The 20324-nt window shown below is 41.8% G+C and overlaps 1 protein-coding gene across 3 annotated transcripts in view; it reads right to left on the bottom strand.

The window, feature by feature from the left end:
- Positions 1-20324, bottom strand: part of FAT3 (FAT atypical cadherin 3) — a 329724-nt gene that overhangs the window by 45829 nt on the left and 263571 nt on the right. For all 3 annotated transcript variants that reach the window (XM_054382510.1, XM_054382519.1, XM_054382527.1), the window contains 5 exons: positions 19573-19726; positions 17692-17925; positions 5856-6245; positions 2681-2895; positions 1922-2059 (listed from right to left, as the gene is read on the bottom strand). In XM_054382510.1, coding sequence (XP_054238485.1) covers positions 1922-2059; positions 2681-2895; positions 5856-6245; positions 17692-17925; positions 19573-19726 — 1131 coding nt within the window. The remainder of the gene's footprint in view (positions 1-1921; positions 2060-2680; positions 2896-5855; positions 6246-17691; positions 17926-19572; positions 19727-20324) is intronic.

Genomic DNA, 20324 nt, shown 5'->3' with positions numbered 1-20324 from the left:
GTGCATCACCCATGGGCCCTCACTGCACATATGTGCCTGTGCGTGAGGTGCAAGTGCATGTGACAATTTGCAAAAGCTCTGTCTAGGCACAGCTTATGGGTGACGGTTTGATTTTAAGAACTACATCCTTATGTCAGCCTCCTTACGTCTTACAACTGCTTTTTGCTGTACATCGCTCCCTGCTTCCCAGGAAGGCTGCTGAGACATCTGCCCATGACTCTATCTGTGGGGAGGGATCAAAGGGCAACACGCGCCAGGTAAAACACCCCTCTTGGTGCAGAGTTGGGAGAAGGGAAAAGCAGGTCCTTGCAGAGGGGAATGATGCCATGTTAAAGGGGCTTTTTCAGGGTGAGAGGACATCCAGTGGGGCTGTTCTGACATGAGGGAACAACCCAATGAAAAAGGTTTTGGGGAGGGATGTTGGGAGGAGAAAGGCTGTGATTTGGTTGGGGCGCAGTGACACAGGAGAGAGGGAGAATCTTGAATGCTGCAAAAGTCAAGACACTGAGGCAGAAAATTAACCTTTTTTAAAAAAAAAATTCAAGATGTAATTTCTGCTGCTAGCTACATACTTGACTGACTGGTTTGTGGGATCTTTCTCAGATTTTGTGTTTCTTTGCTTTCAATTCCGTACACCCCAGAAAGGGAAGATGATTACAGCTCTGGAAATGAGTTTCCTTAAACCAGTGAAACCTGGGAGTCATCAGTGCCTTTGGGGATCTACAGCAGATGAGACATTTTGTACCATTTTCCCTGAAGTGGTCAGAAACAACTGTGTCTAAAAAATGTGCCAAAGAAGCAAAGAAAAAGACAGTATCACAACTTATTTTAACCAAGGGAAAGTATAGCAGATAAAACAGATCTGGTATTAAAATGTGCACACTACTTAATGGTGAAGGTGAATGTGTCTGCGTCTGAATGTAGTTGCACATGACTGCACTTCAGAAATAAAATCGTATTAAGAAATCAAGTGTGTATCATTTAAGAGAAATATATTACAGTGAATTTGTAACATGCCTAGCTGTTGTTACTCCGCTGTCCTCAGCAGCCTGCAGTTAAGTCTTTCTGCCACCAAACACTGACAATTCAATCCTGGCTGTGAGAATGTAGAAAGGATATTTGCCACTGTTTTAAACAGCAGCCCTGTATTCTCCAGCAGAGAGCTATTTCAGCTGAGCCCATATTCTGAGGATAGCAATCAACTTCCCAAATTTCGTGGATTGCTTGGAGGCAGAAGTCATGGATTTCTTTATGTGTCGCAAGACTTTTGAAGCCATGTAGCATTCTCCTGTCCTGCTAGCAGCACAGGCAAATGTATTTGTGTGGTTTTTTTCAAAAGCTGCTAATTGCTAGCTATGGCAAAATGGTGATAAATCACCCTGAGTGAATAACCTAGTGAGCAAACAAAGCAGCAGAATTTGTTTAATGAAGCACTGTTTCAGGTTTGGTGTAGCCTGTCTTCTTCATAACATCACCTCCCCAGTGACATGTTTTGCACAGTGCTAATTAATGGCTGAGGTCTCAGCTCAGTGCTTGGTGCCACAATCTGGAGTACATTGTAATCAGTCCGCACATGCTGCACGTGTGTGCTTGCACATGCAGGAGAGAGGAAGCAGCTTATTAACCCAGCAACAGCTGCCAGTGGCACCACCGGAGAATCTAGGGTTGTTTTTTACCCTGAAATGTCATCAGCTGCTGTATTGGAGCAGGATGGGAATGCTAGCAGAGCAGGTGGCTTGTAGAAAGGATTGGGGATAGGGTTGGGGTGGTAAGAAGTGTAACATTAGAAAGACATGTTGGAGTATCGAAGACTGATTGTTGCAGGCTATACAAGAAGCTTCTTCAAAACAAGCTAGCAGCAGAGTCGAGATCAATACACATCTGTAAGTTACGGTAAGTTAAGAAGTCCCACAAAACTTACTCTTTCTCTGTCCAATTTCTTTTTAACCTTCACGAGTCCCAAAACAGGATCAACTGAAAATTCATTGTCTTGATCACCATTCACTATGGAAAAACGAATCTGGCCATTGGAAGGACTGTCCAGATCTTCTGCTATCAACTTTTTTGAGAGAAGAATGAAAATTAGCAAAACAAATATTAAGCCATTTGTATGACACATTAATTGTTCAATACGCTACATCTGAACTGCACACCTGTGCAGTATCAAGCCAAGCATCAAGTTAATCAGTTTTTGATAAGAGGTTCCCATTAGATCTTTTCAAAATTCTATATTCATACACAATATTTTAATCTTAATATTCCACATACTACTTTCTTTCTGGATCCGTAAGTTCCAACATGAGAGCACTGTGAGGTTTGAGTATGGCAAACTGCTTGCTAGATTCCACAAGTACTATGTGTCTCACTGAAAAGTTGAATTCTGCCTTTCCAGCAAAACCCACCTGTTTCTAGCTGACTCATGAAATAGGATACCTTAAAACATGATACTGCTCTTTGACAGCATATTGGGGTCAAACTGAAACTGACAGCACTGCTACTTTGGAGCAAAAGTAACTGGCAGCAGCCTGGAAAGCAGTAGCAGATGCAGAGGTGCTAGAGAACGGTCTGGGTGATTCAAGATGCAGCAGTTACCTTTATTAACTACCACAGTGGTACTTTACTAAAGGTCATGTGGCAGAGGGCTTTGGTCTGCCTAAATCCTGCCCATGGCCTCACTTACCATTATCACCGAGTCACCAATGGCAGCATCCTCGCTGATGACTGCACTGTAGACCGCCTGGCTGAATGTTGGTGCATTGTCATTCACATCTGTCACATTAATGTTCACAGTTGTGACGGCGCTCAGGGCTGGAGTGCCTCCATCTTTTGCTTCCACTACTAAGTAGAAATCCTTACACGATTCATAATCCAAAGCTTCAAAAATGGAAATCACTCCTTTGAAGCAAGGGAGGGAATGTCAACAGCCAGTGAAAGCCATATAATGCTATGGACTAAAGATTTGACTGTAGTAAACAGTACAGCATGCTATTTATTACCATGGCACACATACAAAATCTGTTGTTCTAACTGTAACACTGCCCAATCCAATAAAAATATTTGTTCAGGTTTCTACTGCTGTTTGGTGAAAGAATGATGCCAATTGCACTTGCTTGCCTCGGCAGAAAGGACCTTCATAAGGCATGAAGCGATGAATGGCTTATCATGAAAACAGCTTTTATTATATGAGTATTGTAGATGAAGAAGTGGGGCCTGGGATCATGTAGAGCCTGTGGGAGAACTGGATGCTGAGTCTGGAAATCAGCCCTGACAATTCAACAGAAATTCACTCCCACATAATTAACTTCTCGTGAATTAAATACAAATGAATGGGCTACAAACACCTTTGAGAAATCAGTTGTCTATCACTTACGTGATTTAAAAGGGACTTCTCCACTCAACTAGGCATATACATACACAAATGGAATTAAGATTCTCTATAACTTAACTCACTTTGTGCACCCAGACCCCATCTAGGACAGAAACTATTTTTATGCAAGCCCTCCACTAGTTTCCCATGTTCCCAAAACATTAATGAGAAGAGAGGAGTGGGTTGTGCACAGATTATGCGTACCTGAAGGACATAGTATTTGCCATGGCAGGAAAAACTTAGAAGCAAATCCTTAACCCTGTCAAGATTATCCTTTTCAATATAGACCCATCAGCAGTGGGGCTTAAAGACCCTTTAGTCCAACTTCTGCCCAACACAGATCAGCTAAACCAAGTCATTCTTGAATGTACTCATCTCTAATGCTCTTATAAACCTCCAACAACAGCAGTTTCCTAACCTTCTTAGGAAATGTATTTATAGAATCATAGAATCAAGAAGGCTGGAAGAGACCTCAAAGATCATCGAGTCCAACCTGTCACCCTAAACCTCATGACTATCTAAACCATGGAACCAAGTGCCACGTCCAATCCCCTCTTGAACACCTCCAGGGATGATGACTCCACCACCTCCCTGGGCAGCACATTCCAATGGCCAACCACTCTCTCTGTGAAGAACTTTCTCCTCACCTCCAGCCTAAACCTCCCCTGGCGCAGCTTGAGACTGTGTCCTCTTGTTCTGCTGCTGGTTGCCTGGGAGAAGAGACCAACCCCCTCCTGGCTACAACCTCCCTTCAGGTAGTTGTAGACAGCAATGAGGTCACCCCTGAGCCTCCTCTTCTCCAGGCTAAACAGTCCCAGCTCCCTCAACCTCTCCTCATAGGGCTTGTGCTCAAGGCCTCTCCCCAGCCTCGTTGCCCTTCTCTGGACATGCTCCAGCAATTCAACATCTTTCCTAAACTGAGGGGCCCAGAACTGGACACAGTACTCAAGGTGTGGCCTAACCAGTGCTGTGTACAGGGGTACAATAAAAATAATTTCAGTTAGGAATTTCTTCCTATCATGTAACCAAAATAAACCAAATGCAATTTAAGTCCATTCACAAGTTATTTCTCATGAGTGGACACGGAGAACTGTTTATTCTCCTCCTTTTCATAGGTTCTTTTTGCAGGCTTGAATATAACAGCACGTCTTCCCTTTTCTATCTTAAATAGTCTCCATTCCTTCAGTATCTCTTGGTAAACTACACTTTACAGATATTGGATCGATCTTCTTAATCTCATAGGCTCTCTCCAAATGAATCCTACCTTTCAGCATGACTTGCTGGAAGCCCGAGCCCTGAAGAGAAGCTTCAAAATGGCTAGGAGAGAGTTCCCACTGATAGATGGTGTGAAGGGCATTATTTTTCAAGACCTGATCAGGTATGCTGTATCAGCACCCGGCTGTCTGGAAACTGAGCACTAAACCTATAATAATGGAGCTGTCACACATTAATGAATAATAAATAGTTTGAGGTTCTTTCCCTGTGTGATTAAGCTTCATTATTGTTTTTTTTTTGATTTATCCTCTTGGTTTCATTGTCAAATGTGAAGTTAAGTATTGCTGTCTAGGCGTATTTATTTTTAAATATTGTTAGCACTAATCAACATTATGAAGATGACAGACAACACACAATTATGTTAAGTCCCTTACACGTAAGGCAGTGGTCTGCATAGAGTGGAAACAGACTTTTGCACACAGTAATATAAATGATACAATGCATCATTTTGAGATCTTCCAGGTTACTGGTTATTACAGCTGCACTCAAAGTGCTATGTTTAGCCAAAAAAACCAAGATTGTTTTGCTCTGAATGTCTGATGCACTGGTTATCCTGAACGCTCTGAGAATAAGGGGGTCTGCTACAGGAAGCACAGAAGAATCGTATCTTACTGTTGACAGATTAAAAATTTAGTAAGGATAAAGAATATTTCCCACTATGGAAATCAGAGCCAGGTGCACCAAACAAGGTAGCTTTTCTTAGAATTCCTAAAAGAGAAGTAGCGTTATGCTTTTAAAATTCATGATTTTAAACGAACAAAAAAAACCCCAGAAACACAACCACAAACCATGGCAGAAGTCAACTGACAACACAAATCAGGAGCAACCTAAGTCAGTGAAGCTGCATACAATTGTGTAAATATGTTTGGACTCATAGCTATTGGGTCCTGATAGCTTGGATAATGCTTGCTAAGGCTCTACTCTGATGGTAAGCAGGTAACACTGACAGTGCTCATCACTGTAAGGGTCGTTACATCCACATTGACTTCAACAGATGTACTAATGGAGAAACTACTTGAGCCGAGGCAGCTGTGTGTGACTGCAATTTACATCGCTCTCCATCCTAAAATTGTCTCTTAACTGTGCAACTCATTCCACATTGACAAGCTCTGAGTCTGTTCTGGGACATTTTTTGGTCCAAGAAACCTCCCCAGAAGACTGATGTTTTTTCTGAAGTTTGTATTTTGCATTACAAGTAAGATCCTTTACAAACCTGTTTTTGAGTTAATCCTGAACTTCCCTTTCTCATTCCCCGATCTGATGAGATAGGCAATCTCAGCATTAGTACCAATGTCTTGGCTTGTAGCAAAAACAGAAAGGACTTCAGTACCAGGTGAGGTGTCTTCAGGTACTGTAACAAGATAATCTCTTCTTTCAAACACAGGGGGGTTGTCATTAATGTCTAGCACTGTAATGGTAACAGTGGCAAACGAGGACAAGGTCAGCACAATGCTCTGATCTGAGGCCTTTACACTGATGTTATAGGAAGATTGAAGCTCTCTATCAAGTGGATGCTCCAAAATAATGATGCCTGATGATCGGTCAACTGAGAAGTAACCATTTGCAGAGTCTGCCAGGGAATAGGTAACTTTTCTGTTCACACCTGAAAGAAGCAAATGTGAAAATGATAAAGTGAAATAAACAACCTTTCCCCATCTAACAGAAACCCTATGGAAAGTCTACTATCACACTGACCATTTCCAGTGCAAGCAGAGCACATGGAGGGAGGTGTGCCTGCGGGTGGTGGAATTGCTGAAATTTGGGAGATCAGGACATGCTCTTCTCACATTTCAAATCTTTGTGGAGAAGTTAGGTTCCTTCCTTCATAGTGATAATTTGCTTAAAAGATAACTTTGCAGAGCTGCTGTGTAATGAAACTTGAAAGAGGAATCCAGATGTGGTCTTTGCTCAGAAAAGCTTCCAATTGAATTAGATGTGACAGACAGAATGCTGAAATTGGAAACGTCTCAGAGCGCATCGTGAAGGAACAGAAATGTACATAAGGGGAAAATAAACCCATAAAAATACATCAGGTGGCACAGAATTTACTTGCTACAATGCCACCTTCATTTCACTGTTGAGCAGAAAAACATTACCATAATACAATGCCTCTTAGACAAAAGCTGCATCAAACAACTCCTGACAGAATACAGACGTTTCAGAAAGGGAAGTCCCTCACTCCCCCAGTTTGAGATCAAAAATCACATTGTATGAAAGATACTCTGTGTTTTTCAAATCCTGCCTGTATTTCCCAATACATAACACCTATCCACTTGGCTGCTGAATATGCAGATCTATGCTAACATTGTTGTCAGTAATAAGGCCTGAGGGGAGGCCTTGGTTGCTTGCGGTACTACAGTAGCCATTTCAAATCTAATTAGAAGTGAATACAGATACAACCTAATTCAACTCCCTTGATGCTGGTTGATTATATGATTTGGTCCTGGGTGCTTCACTGACAGATTATAACTAAAATACAAAGATCTCTAAAATGGAGAATCTCTGTTTTTAACATCTCTCACTTGAGCATTTGCTGCCCTTTTTGTTGGAAACAGACTTTACAAGCCTGGCATTCATCAGTTGAACAAGAGCTACCAATCCCTTCTAGGCATATTTTGTTAATTTAAAATTTGTGACAGCATTATTCTGCTTTTCAGGAGCGAAGCACTGTAGAAATGTCTGATCAAAAGCAGTACAAATCACAGTTGTTTTCTGCTTGACGTAGCAGTAGAACATCCACACAAGGGGGAGCTGGGAGACTCCTTCTTCAGTCACAAGCACATAAAAGCTAGAGCAACTACAAAGTCCCAGGCCCTGCTTGGAGAGTGTTAGGAATTCCTATTTGGCCTCCTAAGGGAATGAAGTTTTTATGCAGCACTTGACACATCACAGTATATTTCAGATCTTAAAATGCCTTTAAAATAAGTAAAAACTTAAATAGCAGTATTGAAATGAACTATGTTTACTGGAGGTTTTGTTTGTTTGGCTGTTTTTTTGTTGTTGTTTTGGGTTTTTTTGTTAATTTGTTTGTGTTTTTGTTGTTATTGTTGTTGCTGGTTTTGTTTTTATCATAGCAGAACCTCTCTGTTCACTACGGCATTTCAAATGTGAAAAACACAAGGGCCCTCTTTCAGCAAAATAGACAAGGCAGCCCCAAGGTTTTGACTCCTTTCTTACAGACGAGGAATTGAGCTCAGCACACAAACACCTAGACCCTGAATATCCCTCCCAGCCTGAGGAGACCACATCATGCTCACCTCTTCAGTTAGCTTCTTTATATATGCATCCAAATGCTCTGTCAGCTGACAACGAACCAAACTGACAAAAGTGAAAAGGGAAGGTTTTGAGGTTCTGAGTGGCTGGAGATGTGGCTATATTTCCAGGAGGCGAGGAACTCCTTTTTCTAGAAATCCTCCCTGAACTTACAAAAAAGGACAGACCTGACCAGAACAATTAATAAGCTGATCCCTGGATGTGTTTAAAAGCCATATAGATCTGGTGCTTGGGGACATAGTATAGTGACAGATATGGTGGAGTGGGTGAAATGGCTGGACTTGATGATCTCGGAGGTCCTTTCTGGCATGGATGATTCTATGATGGAAACAGGGATTTTACCTAATTCAGAACATGAAGTTCAACACCTAGCCTACACATAAGTTTTAACTGTAAAGCTATCCATAATTCTGTACCTGATGTCTGCCAGTTTCTACACACAATCGAATATTTCTCTGAAACAGGGACCTCACATATATCTTCCATACATGTGTTTCTGCGACCGCAGGAAAGCCTTAGTCTGTTTTTTTCAGCGAGACTTGGACAGGCTGGAGAGCTAGGCAGGGAGAAATTTAATGAAATTCAACAAGGGCAAGTGTGGAGTCTTGCACCTGGGAAAGAACAAGCTCATGTATCAGTATAGGTTGGGGACTGACCTACTGGATAGCAGTGAAGGGGAAAAGGACCTGGGGGACCTAGTGGATGGGAGGCTGACCATGAGCTGGCAGCGTGCTCTTGTGGCCAAGGCCAGATGCCATTCTGGGGTGTATTAGAAGGGTTGTGGCTAGCAGGTCAAGAGAGGTTCTCCTTTCCCTCTACTCTGCCCTGGTGAGGCTGCATCTGGAGTATTGGGTCCAGTTCTGAGCACCTCAGTTGAGGAAGGACAGGGAACTGCTTGAAAGAGTCTAGCACAGAGCCACAAAAATGATGAAGGGAGTGGAACAGCTTCCTTATGAGGAGAGACTGAGGGAGCTGTGGCTCTTCAGCTTGGAGAAGAGGAGACTGAGGGATGAACACAGTAATGTTGATAAATATGTAAAGGATGAGTGCTGAGAGGATGGAGTCAGGCCCTTCTCGGTGATGCCCAATGACAGGACAAGGGGCAATGGGTGGAAGTTGAGGCAGAGGAAGTTCCATGTAAACATGAAGAAAAATTTTATAACTGTGAGGGTGACAGAACACTGGAACAGGCTGCCCAGGGAGTTTGTGGAGTCTCTCTCTCTGGAGATTCAAAACTCTCTGGAGTTCAAAACACTCTTGGATGTGTTCCTGTGTGACCTGGTATAGGTGATACTGCTCTGGCTGGGGGGTTGGACTAGACGATGTCCTACCCATATCCTGTGTTTCGAAACATCCCAAAATTTCAACAACAGTATCTTGCAAGGGGCAGTGGAGAAAGAGAATTTGGTGCATGTGACACCACATAGGGTGACTCTACATACAGGATGTGATAAACTGTGACTACAACCTGATTGATACATAATCAGATTAGTCTCCCTGTGTATTCTACTTCCTAAAGGTAATGTCCATTCATTAACAAAATATGAACAATGTTTTTGGCAAGTGATTGCTAGTGATCCTATAACAGAGACTGCTCAGATACAGTGTTCTGGTTGCCAATTCTACTATGTGGGATCCCTAGGCAGAAATAGAAAGAGTTACTTCTTGAAAAACAAAAAAAGCTGTTATTTTTCCTTCTTGGAAAACAAGAGAACAACACAGAAGTTCCAGGGATGTGGGTAATCTTCTACCAGTCTGGTTTGATGACGCAAATAGTTTGATTTTTTTCCCATGGGATTTGGAGGAAAAGCTCTTACAGGTGAAAATGTCATTTTATGCAAGGAGAGACAGAAGATCAGAGAAGAGGACCTTGAGCTGGGACACTCACAGATACCAGTCCATAGTGGCTTTTAGCCTAAATGCAGAGACAGAACAGAGAAACACAGAGGGAGATCTCAGCTGCCTACTGACTTTCTCCCACAGTGGTCTGTAGGGCTGGATTTTAACACTTGCTTCTTGGGAAGAAAATTAATTCAGTGAAAAGCTGTGACAGAAACAGCACTTTGGAGAAGATATGTTACCTATAGCCATCTCAAATCACCCTCCTGACATGAGTCTGGAAACCAGATGAGCATAAGGCAAAAAGTTAAGAATTTATTTTTGCTGAAATCCAAAATGCTTTAGTCCAGGGGATACCATCTGCTGAGTGAGAAGCATCCACCACTGTGTGTCAATGGTGTCCCTGCGATGGAGGAGATGGCAGATTCTGCTGTGACTTTGAAGGAGGTGATTTCTGTAGAAAGGAAACAACTGCTCCAACACCAGGGTTCCTGCGCTAGTAAAGACAGCAATCCTCCCACACTGCTTGCCCACAGCTGTTGAGGGATTAATGCCTGAAATTGTGTTGTCTATTAACTTACTCACTTAACTTCTCAGATTTCGAAAGTGCCAATCATGAACATAAGCTATTTGAACATGGAAAGCTTTGCAGGAATTACTATTACTATAAGAGGATTGCAATACAATTTTTAAATAAAGGAATAAGCAAGTACACATTTTATTTAGACTTCTATTAGCATACGATGGAATACTGCCTTCTGCAAAATCTCTGGTGTAAAGAGCTTGTACAACATTTAGTCATCTAGTACCTCAAATGCCATCCTTCAAACAGAGCTTTTTTTTCTTGTTTTCCTCTCTCCTAAAACACAGGGGCACACACTGAATGTCACATAATGACTAATTTAAATAGCACCAGGGAAAAAAAGTAACTTATTTTTATAACTCAGAACTACCAAACTCCTCTTTTTCTAACCCATAGAATCATTTAGGTTGGAAAGGACCTTTAAGATCATCAAGACCAAATGTAAGCCCAAGACAAACAAGTCTACCACTAAGCAATGTCTCTAAGGCCACATCTGTATGTCTTTTAAACACCTCCAGGGACAGTGACTCCACCACTTCCCTGGGCAGCCTGTTCCAAGATTTGATGACCCTTTCAGCGAAGAAATTTTTCTTAATATCTAATCTAAATCTCCCCTCATGCAACTTGAGGCCATTTCCTCTTACTGTTTGTTACTTGAGAGAAGAGACCAACATCCACCTCACTACAACCTCCTCTCAGGTAGTTGTAGAGAGCGATAAGGTCTCTCCTGAGCCCCCTCTTCTTCAGGCTAAACAACCTCAATTCATTCAGCTACTCCTTGTATGACTTGTGCTCTATACCCTTTGTTAGCTTCACTGATGTTTGGACATATTCCAGCACCTCAATGTCTTTCTTGTAGTGAGGGGCCCAAAACTGAATGCAGTATTCAAGGTGCAGCTCAACTGACAATGGTGGAGTTCCAATGTGGTTTGATCCAGACTGACATGAATTAAAAAGCTGAGCATTAACACAAGAGGTGCAGCACCCACATAACAGTCAGTTTCTTCAGTGGGCAATACTTGCTGACTGCAAGACACAAACTAATATTTACATATATTAGAGACCACCCATAGTGTGTTTCTCCTTTCTGTTTTCATCTCTCACCCTGAACTCTTTATTTAAAATAATGTGTTTTCTCAAGTATAGCTAGCCTACTCATTCTTGTTGATCTCTGGAAAATGATGCTTAACTTTGTCATCTGCTCATTTTCATTCTGAAAGCCTAAAGAAATAAATATGATTGCAAGCATTAAAAATACACAAACAAGAAATAAAGCAGAAAGCTGTCCAGAAAGAGAGCTGTAAAATAGTTATTTATCAATTTAGCAGTGATGTGCAAGCCTGGTGTTTGATTATTGTGCTTCCTCCTACCTCTGCCTTTCATGGTGTAGCTAATACCACCAGTGTGTACCTATACCTTTTCTGACTATCCAAACCTTAACTACACACCAATTACTGGAAGCTGAAAGTCCACAACTTCATTAATAACAAACAAGACAAAAGACAAATAATAAACCAAATTTTGTAACACTCTACTCCATCATTTTCAGATGAAAGAGAAAAATCTTGCCAGAAGTATCTTGCTGAACTGTAGAAGAATATATAGCCCCGTAGGGACAGATATTTCAAGTGAGTTTTACAACTTAAGCAGAAAAGCTGGCCAAGTTCAATCTGTAACACTGCTACTGAGACAGGCTTTCAGTGCTCTGTCCCATGTTTGTGGGGAAATGATAGCCTTAACCCCAAACGCCTTTACTCAAACCAGTGCTCCCACAGAGTCATGGTACCATGGGATGAAATCAGGGCCACAGAAGACATGGGATGAAAATAACCAATCCCTCACTGAAGGGAGATACTGTACAGAAATGGCAGGCATAAACTTTTAGTGGTATGATACCTTCCCTGGGTGTCTAAACCTCTGTTTTCCATTTCAGCTGGGTCAGGTGGTGTCTTTTTTTGTAGGAAGGTGAGATCTGGATGGTTAGCTCACTCTTTTCTAGCAGAGATTTACAAAGCCCAGGATACTAGCTTATATGACTTGACATGAATGCTTGGTTCCATCAGTGTTCCTGAGTCTTTAACTTATTTGTGCTGAGCAGGTGTAAGCTTGATTCTTTTTCTGAAGTGGGGGAAACTTATTTGGATTCACCTGATTTAGGATTACATGTTGCAGCTGACAACATTGGGCAAGGTAGCCTGAAGCAATAGAAGGCACATGTAGATATATGTGTGTATATATCTGTAGATATATGTGTGTGTGTATATATGAAGTGTATGTATGCCTGTCTGTATATAAATATATATATATGCATACATCTATATATAGAGACACACACACAAAAGCATATACATGTTTCAGTGATCCAGTTTAAATATGGAGCTTATTCTGTCAATATAACCCAAGAGATACAATTCTTCTTGTCTAGTTCTTTGTCTCCATGTCAGAGTGTAAAGACAGCAGGGATCTTGTGAGGTAATCTAATTTTTCCCTGCACAAAGAAAGGATGGATGCAATTTATCCCCAAACGTGGGCCTATCCTTTGATCGTGAACTTGCATAACCTCTTTGGATAACACATCCTAGCGACTCATTTTTCTCGCAACTAAAAATCTTGCTATGACATTTTTCTGAGATCAAATAAAAATAATAAAAGATAAGGGGAAAAAAAATAACAAAGGTTGACTTCCTTCCTCAGAGTCACTTCTCTGAAATCTGAAGTATGTTATACTTTATCATCTCTGTCCTCTTTTCCCTGGCACCACCTCTCAACTGTTTTAATATTTCCTGGTAGCACATATTTTCCAGACCTGTGATCTTTTCTGTAAATCTCCAGGTAGCCCACATCTTCCTGGAAGTGCTGTACCCAAAATTCAACACAACCTTTCAGGTCAGGACTTGACAACACCAAATAAAAAGAAAGAAGTACTTCTGACTTCCAGCATTACTCTTATTTACCCATCTCATTAAAATATTTACCTTTTCACACCAAGTATAAACGTACATTCAACCCGTGATACAGCTGCTTCTCTGCAGTTCTGCTCAGTCAGTCACTACCCAGCCAATACTGATGCACTCAGTTATTCTTATCTAAACACAGGATTTCACATTTAACTTGATGATTTGCATTGTATGCTTCCACACCACTGTTAAATCCCACAACTACTACTTTGATGCTAGGCAGTGTACTTGCAGCCCCATCTGCTTTCTGACATCTGGTAAGACAGACCTTATGCCTGTTTATATATCCAGGAATGAAAATAAGAGCAATGATTCATCCAGTACCTTTCTTACCTGACCTCTCCAGTGTAACAGTCACTACTAATTCACCTGGTAACAGTTCCATGTAGACCCTGTTTGCCTAGCTTGCCTATGAAAGTATCATATGGTACAGTGTCAAAAAACTCACCAAACCTAAGACACACTACACATAATTTCTCTCTCGATATGGCCTCTTCACACTTTGCAGAAGGAAATCAGATTGCTTTGCTGAGTTCTGCTTGCTGAGCAGAGACTCCCTCTTAGTCATCTTGATACACATGTACTCATTATTTTAATGCAAGTTGGGTGACACTACCTTGTCTGCTGCTTTAAAACTCTGTCCCTTGGAAAGATTCCACAAGAGGGTAATACAGACTGTGTACAGGATTAGGTCTCCTGAGCACCTAGGCATGGGGAAGCAAAATCAGCAGTATGAAGTAGGGCTTGTTTAAGCAGAAAGCTAAGCTTCCTATAGTTCCCAAAGACCTTGTTCACTTCTTCCCTAACACTAGGGAAATCCAAAACTAAATCCAAACTCCAAAGAGTCTGACTATTATTTTTCATTTGTCCATTTTCAGGAGCCCAGTGTGCTGTATCTGTGTTCCTAGAATTGCTTCTGCCCTTATTAAGAGGGGAAAAGCTATTTTTTTCCTGAACAAGCCACTGGGTGAACTCAGTCTTGGTATGTGTCCTCAGGACTGCTCACTGTCCCTGCACACTGCAGGGGGGTTGGACTAGATGCCCTTTAAAGGTCCTTTCCAACACAAAGCATTCTATGACTGGCCAGCCCACTGGGGAATGTGGGACAGTGCCCTCCAATTCTCCCTATGCAATAGAACCTACAGGAGTAATTAGAGGGCTGGAGCACCTTTCCTATGAGGACAGACTGAGAGAATTGGAACTATTTAGTCTGGAGAAGAGAAGGCTCTGAGGAGACCTTATTGTGGCCTTCCAGTATCTTAAGGGGGGGCTACAAGAAAGCTGGAGAGGGACTTTTTAGAGTGTCAGGTAGTGATAGGACTAGGGGGAATGGAAAAAAAAATAGAAATGGGTAGATTCAGATTGGATGTTAGGAAGAAGTTTTTCCTCACCAGGAGGGTGGTGAGACACTGGAACAGGTTGCCCAGGGAGGTGGTGGAAGCCCCATCCCTGGAGGTTTTTAAGGCCAGACTGGATATGGCTCTGAGCAACCTGATTTAGTGTGAGGTGTCCCTGCCCATGGCAGGGGGGTTGGAACTAGATGATCCTTGAGGTCCCTTCCAACCCTAACAATTCTATGGTACTATGATTCTAAGCTTGATGGCAAAGACACCTTTCCAGGAAGGAGGAGTGCAAGGGTACCTTGTCATAGACTATTACTTTACATTGAATTAACCTTGGGGAACAGAGCCCAGAACCAAGTCAACCACCAGGCTACAGTGAATCATCACTCATGTCATGTTGGTTTGGTTTTGGGTTTTTTTGGTCCATCTGGACAATTTTTCAAAACAGCTTTAGTGACAGCAGAAAGGACCCCCTACTTCAGCTATAACCCATTACTTATGCAACACTGTTTTGAATAGTTATAGAAAACAGAATTAAAATTCAAGTCTTCCATATCCTGCATTAGTGCACTAAATCCTGGACTATTTTAAAAGTCAATGAGGCAAAGACATGAGTAAAGACATAGGAAACTCAATGTATGTTTTAGAATCATAGAATCAGTCAGGGTGGGAAGGGACCACAAGGATCATCCAGTTCCAACCCCCCTGCCATGGGCAGGGACACCTCACACTACATCAGCCTGGCCAGAGCCTCATCCAGCCTGGCCTTAAACACCTCCAGGGATGAGGCCTCAACCACCTCCCTGGACAACCCATTCCAGGCTCTCACCACTCTCATGGGGAAGAACTTCTTCCTCACTTCCAGCCTGAATCTCCCCACTTCCAGCTTTATTCCATTCCCCCTAGTCCTGTCACTACCTGATAGCCTAAAAAGTCCCTCCCCAGCTTTCTTGGAGGCCCCCTTCAGATCCTGGAAAGCCACAATAAGGTCACCTCGGAGCCTTCTCTTCTCCAGACTGAACAGCCCCAACTCTTTCAGTCTGTCCTCATAGGAGAGGTGCTCCAGCCCTCTGATCATCCTGGTGGCCCTTCTCTGGACACCTTCCAGCATGTCCAGGTCCCTCTTGTAATAGGGGCTCCAGAACTGGACACAGTACTCCAGATGGGATCTCACCAGAGCTGAGTAGAGGGGGAGAATCACCTCCCTTGACCTGCTGGACACACTTCTCCTGATGCAGCCCAGGATCTGGTTGGCTTTCTGGGCTGCAAGTGCACCTTGACAGCTCATGTTGAGCTTCTCGTCCACCAGCACCCCCAAGTCCCTCTCCTCAGGGCTGCTTTCTAGCCAGTCACTGCCCAGCCTTTTAAAGAGAACGAGCTATCCTCTGGAAAGTATCTTGTAATATTTATTTTACAAAAGCTTAGCCAATATCCAGAAATATCACCTAGCTAGTGCTGGCCTCAATGCCAAAGTTAGCTATGTATCAGCTAACTAAAACCTGGCTCTACTGATGTTATTGGGATAATGGCCCACAAAACCTTGCAGGGATATCATACCCATCAGGAATATCAGTAATATTTTTTGCTCTGTGATGGGAACATCATGCTACCTGGACTCATTCATTATACAGCAATAGGGAATCAGAGATTCTAGTACGGTTCTAACAGAACAGTAATTAATATAAAATTCAGTTTTAGAGGACAAAGCCACTTTCATATGACACAATGTCTTGTTTGCTTTTCAAGGATAATCATTAAGGAAGTGTGCAGCCTCTTCTCATTCTTCACATGTATCCCTCTCTTTATCTTATCTAGTTTCAGAAGGAAGATGCAGCAATTAGCTCTTTGGTTGTATTTCTTTCATTGCTAACCATCTTATTATGTAAAGTTGGTGCCAGCAAGAACTTTTATTGAAAACTTTTAATTCTAATTATTTCTGTCTCCCCTCTCTCCTTGAATGTCATCTCACCTAAGGGAAAAAATGGTAATTAAGACAACAGTGGAAAACAACAACACTGGGTGTCCAGGCTGCTCAGTAGTTTGCTGCCAGTAATTGGCTTTTCACTGCTGGACAGTATTATTTTAATAGTGATTTTTCAACTAAGGCATGTAATACAGCTCTTCACAGATACATTAATGAATGCTTGCTGCTCCTTTACTGATTCCTGTGTACCTGCATTATTAGCCTCAGTAACAACTAAGACTTCCAGCATGCACTGTACTTTGAAAAATTAAAAACAACAAAAAAAATTTAACTTGAAATATTTTTTAATTCAATAAAAGGTCTGCTTTTTATGTGAAGCTACTAAGGCCACAGTTTTTACAAAACATCTCCAAAACCACAGGAAAAAAAACACAGGATTTATTTATTCCAACTGAAGTGAATAAACTAAAGAAAAAAAACCCTCTGATATTCAGTAGGTTTTACCATTGTGTTATGCAAAAAACCTCAAACCAAACCACCTTTAAATATTTATAATCAGGCCCAGATCTCAAGGTTAAGGTCCTCATATAATAAACTATTACACTTTAAAAGAATGCACAGTTAAATAAGCAGAACATTTATAATGTACATTCCAAGTATGCTAAGGTAACCAGCTGGAACAAATGGGAGTTATAGTGGTATAAAACTCTAGAAAATCTGTGATTAATCAGGTATGGGTCCTATGGCATGTAAGGGTATTATTTGCATAAATAGAGGTGTGGATATTCAAAATCATGGCTCCAGAAGAGATGAGACCACTGGAGGAAGAAAGCTGGAATTTACCCCCAAAACTGTCATTTACCCCTAAACATAGCTATCATCAATCAAGACAAAAAAGACTACATGCTTCTGTGGCTGCTGCAGTGTGTTTCTAACACCATTATGTCAAGCTCAGCCCTGAGCATTTTCATGTAAAGAAACGGAAGAGGAAAAAAATGGGGAGGATGCAGAAACAAAAGGAGGAAAGAATGAGAAAAGGCAGCAATAGAAAAATTCATCTGTACTGCAATTGCACCAACCCACGCAGTATTCCTGAACATTAATTACTGTTTTCAGCATTGCTCACTTACCGACATCAGGATCAGAGGCTTGGACTCTTGTTAACAAAGCTTTAGGGGCTGTATTCTCATAGACACATGCAGTGTAGTGTTCAGATGAAAACACTGGTGGATTATCATTAACATCTTCCAAAATAAGATGGACTTCTGATTGGCAAAACCTGCCGCCACCATCTGTGGCTCGGGCAACCAAGTTGTACGCAGCGATTTTCTCGCGGTCGAGAGGGGCCAAGGATTTCAGCTCACCTGAAATTGATTAAAATCAGCAGCCTTCATTACTACTGTTTTAACATCACTAATTCTAGATAGTGTGTCTCAAACCCGTGTATTTGACACCTCGTTTTTCATCAGGAGTGCTAGGACAGCAAGTGAGCACTGTCTCCTGCTAGTGAGGCAGAGGAGGCATTGCACAGGGAAGGATTTAGTCTGTCGTTATGGTAATCAAATTCCTAAAAATAAGAGGGAGGTGGGATTTTTATTCATGGAAAAATTATTTTATTTAGCTTTACTTCCTAACAACCACAAAAAACTAGACCTTAGGAGACATCAGTATCTTTTTCCAGACCAACTACCAAATTAATAGAATTCATAGATTCACAGAATGGTTTAGGCTGGAAGGAACCTTAAAGATCATCTAATTCTAATTCCCCTGCCTTGGGCAGTGACACCTTCCACTAGGCCAGGTTGCTCAAGGCCTCATCCTACCTGGCCTTGAACACCTCCAGGGAGGTGACCAACCTAGTGGCCTCCTATGATGGAGTCACTACATTGGTGGACAAGAGAGGAGATTTGGATGTCATCTATTTGGACTTCTGTAAGGCCTTTGACATGGTTCCCCACAACACCCTTCTCTCTAAATGAGAAAGATATGGCTTTGAAAGATAGACTGTTTGATGGATGAGGAATTGGTTGGATGGTGCATCCAGAGGGTAGTGGTCAATGACTCAATGTGCAGATGGAGATCAGCGACTAGTGGTATGCCTCAGGAGTCTGTACTGGGACCAGAGCTGTTTAATGTCAGTGACATGGGCAATGTAATCAAGTGCACTCTCAGCAAGTGGGGTACACTTGACACTATGCCCAGAGAGATGAGATGCCATCCAGAGGGACTTGGACAAATGCTGCAACCAAGCAGCATGGCCAGTAGGTTGAGGAAGGGTATTCTGCTGCTCGTATTCTGCTGCTCTACTCTGCTCTCACAAGAAAGACATGGCCTGTTGGAGTGCATCTAGAGGAGGGCCACAAAAATGATCACAGGGCTGGATTACTTTATTAAGAAAGACTGAGAGAGCTGGAGTTGCTCAGCCTGAAAAAGAGAAGGTTCCAGGGAGACCTTATCATGGCCTTCCAGCACTTAAAGAGGGTCTATAAAAAAGATTGGGGCAATCTTTTTAGCAGGCCCTGTTGAGACAGGACTAGGCACAATGGTTTTAAACTAAAAGAGGGGACTAGACTAGATTCAGGGAAGAAATTTTTTACAATGAGGGTGGTGAAACCTGGAACTAGTTGCCCAGAAAGGTAGTAGATACCCCATTCCTGGAAATACTCAAGGTCAGCTTGGACAGGGCTCTGAGCAACCCGATCTAGTTGCTCACTGCAGGGGAGTTGGACTAGGTGACCTTGAAAGGTCTCTTTCAACTCAAAGTATTCTGTGTATGATTGTATGATCCTATAACCTCTAACCTAACTTGAGGTCTGGCAGGGAAATAAAAAGGCTGTGGTCCACTCTTCCCATTGTAACATTCAATCTGTCCAACAAAGATATCCGTGCCTGCCATAGGTGGAACAACTATCTGATAGCCAAGTGTAACATAACTCTGCTTAAGGAAACTAGCAACCACTGATGTCTAGGGATTAAGAAGGGTATTTAGAAATATTCAGTTGCCATCTTACCATTTTCTGGATCTAAGAAAAATTTATTGTTCCCAGCACCATAGAGAGAATAGCGAATTTCACCATTGGATCCAATGTCAGCATCTTTAGCACTGATTTTAAGAATGACTTTGTTTGATGGAATGTCTTCAGGAAACAATGCTGTGTATGCAGCCTAGAACAAAACCAGAAATGTAAGCTATGCTGAAACAGCATTTTATGGTCTTTACACAACCCTTTTTATAAGCTCTCTGTAGTGTAATCTTTCTATATAGGAAACAACTTTCCTTTACGTAACATATTCTTAGCAATTAAAATAATTCTTAGGCTTTGAGGTATTATAAAAACAATGCTGAATTATGACTCTTAATAAGCTTGCCTTGGATGTTAAATGCAGTCTTGTTATTTTCTGTTTTATCAACACCCATGCAATGGGAACTTTCATGGGTATGCTAATGAAGACAACTGTTTTTCTTGCATCATCCAGCAGTGTTTGAGGGAGACACAGACTGTGATTCCCCAGAGTGGTGCTTGCAATGATAGTGGTCCATCAGTGATAATGCAGTGATGGGAACTACAGAGTATATACATACAAACAGATATACAGATACAAGATTCTGTGAGCAGTACCATTGAGAAACTCAGGATTTCAGCATGTCTTTTCTTCACACAGATCTTTCTACTGTAGTAATACCAGTTCTCCACTTTGCCTTTCCACAGAGTAAGAGGCAGCTAGCTCTGTGAAGGCTGTGGTTAGGCCACACTGCATGCAT

This window comes from Indicator indicator, chromosome 1 (genome assembly GCF_027791375.1).
Source record: "Indicator indicator isolate 239-I01 chromosome 1, UM_Iind_1.1, whole genome shotgun sequence".
Classification (NCBI taxonomy): domain Eukaryota; kingdom Metazoa; phylum Chordata; class Aves; order Piciformes; family Indicatoridae; genus Indicator; species Indicator indicator.
The sequence above is the reverse complement of the archived record's forward strand: the minus strand, read 5'-3'. Positions and strand labels throughout refer to the sequence as shown.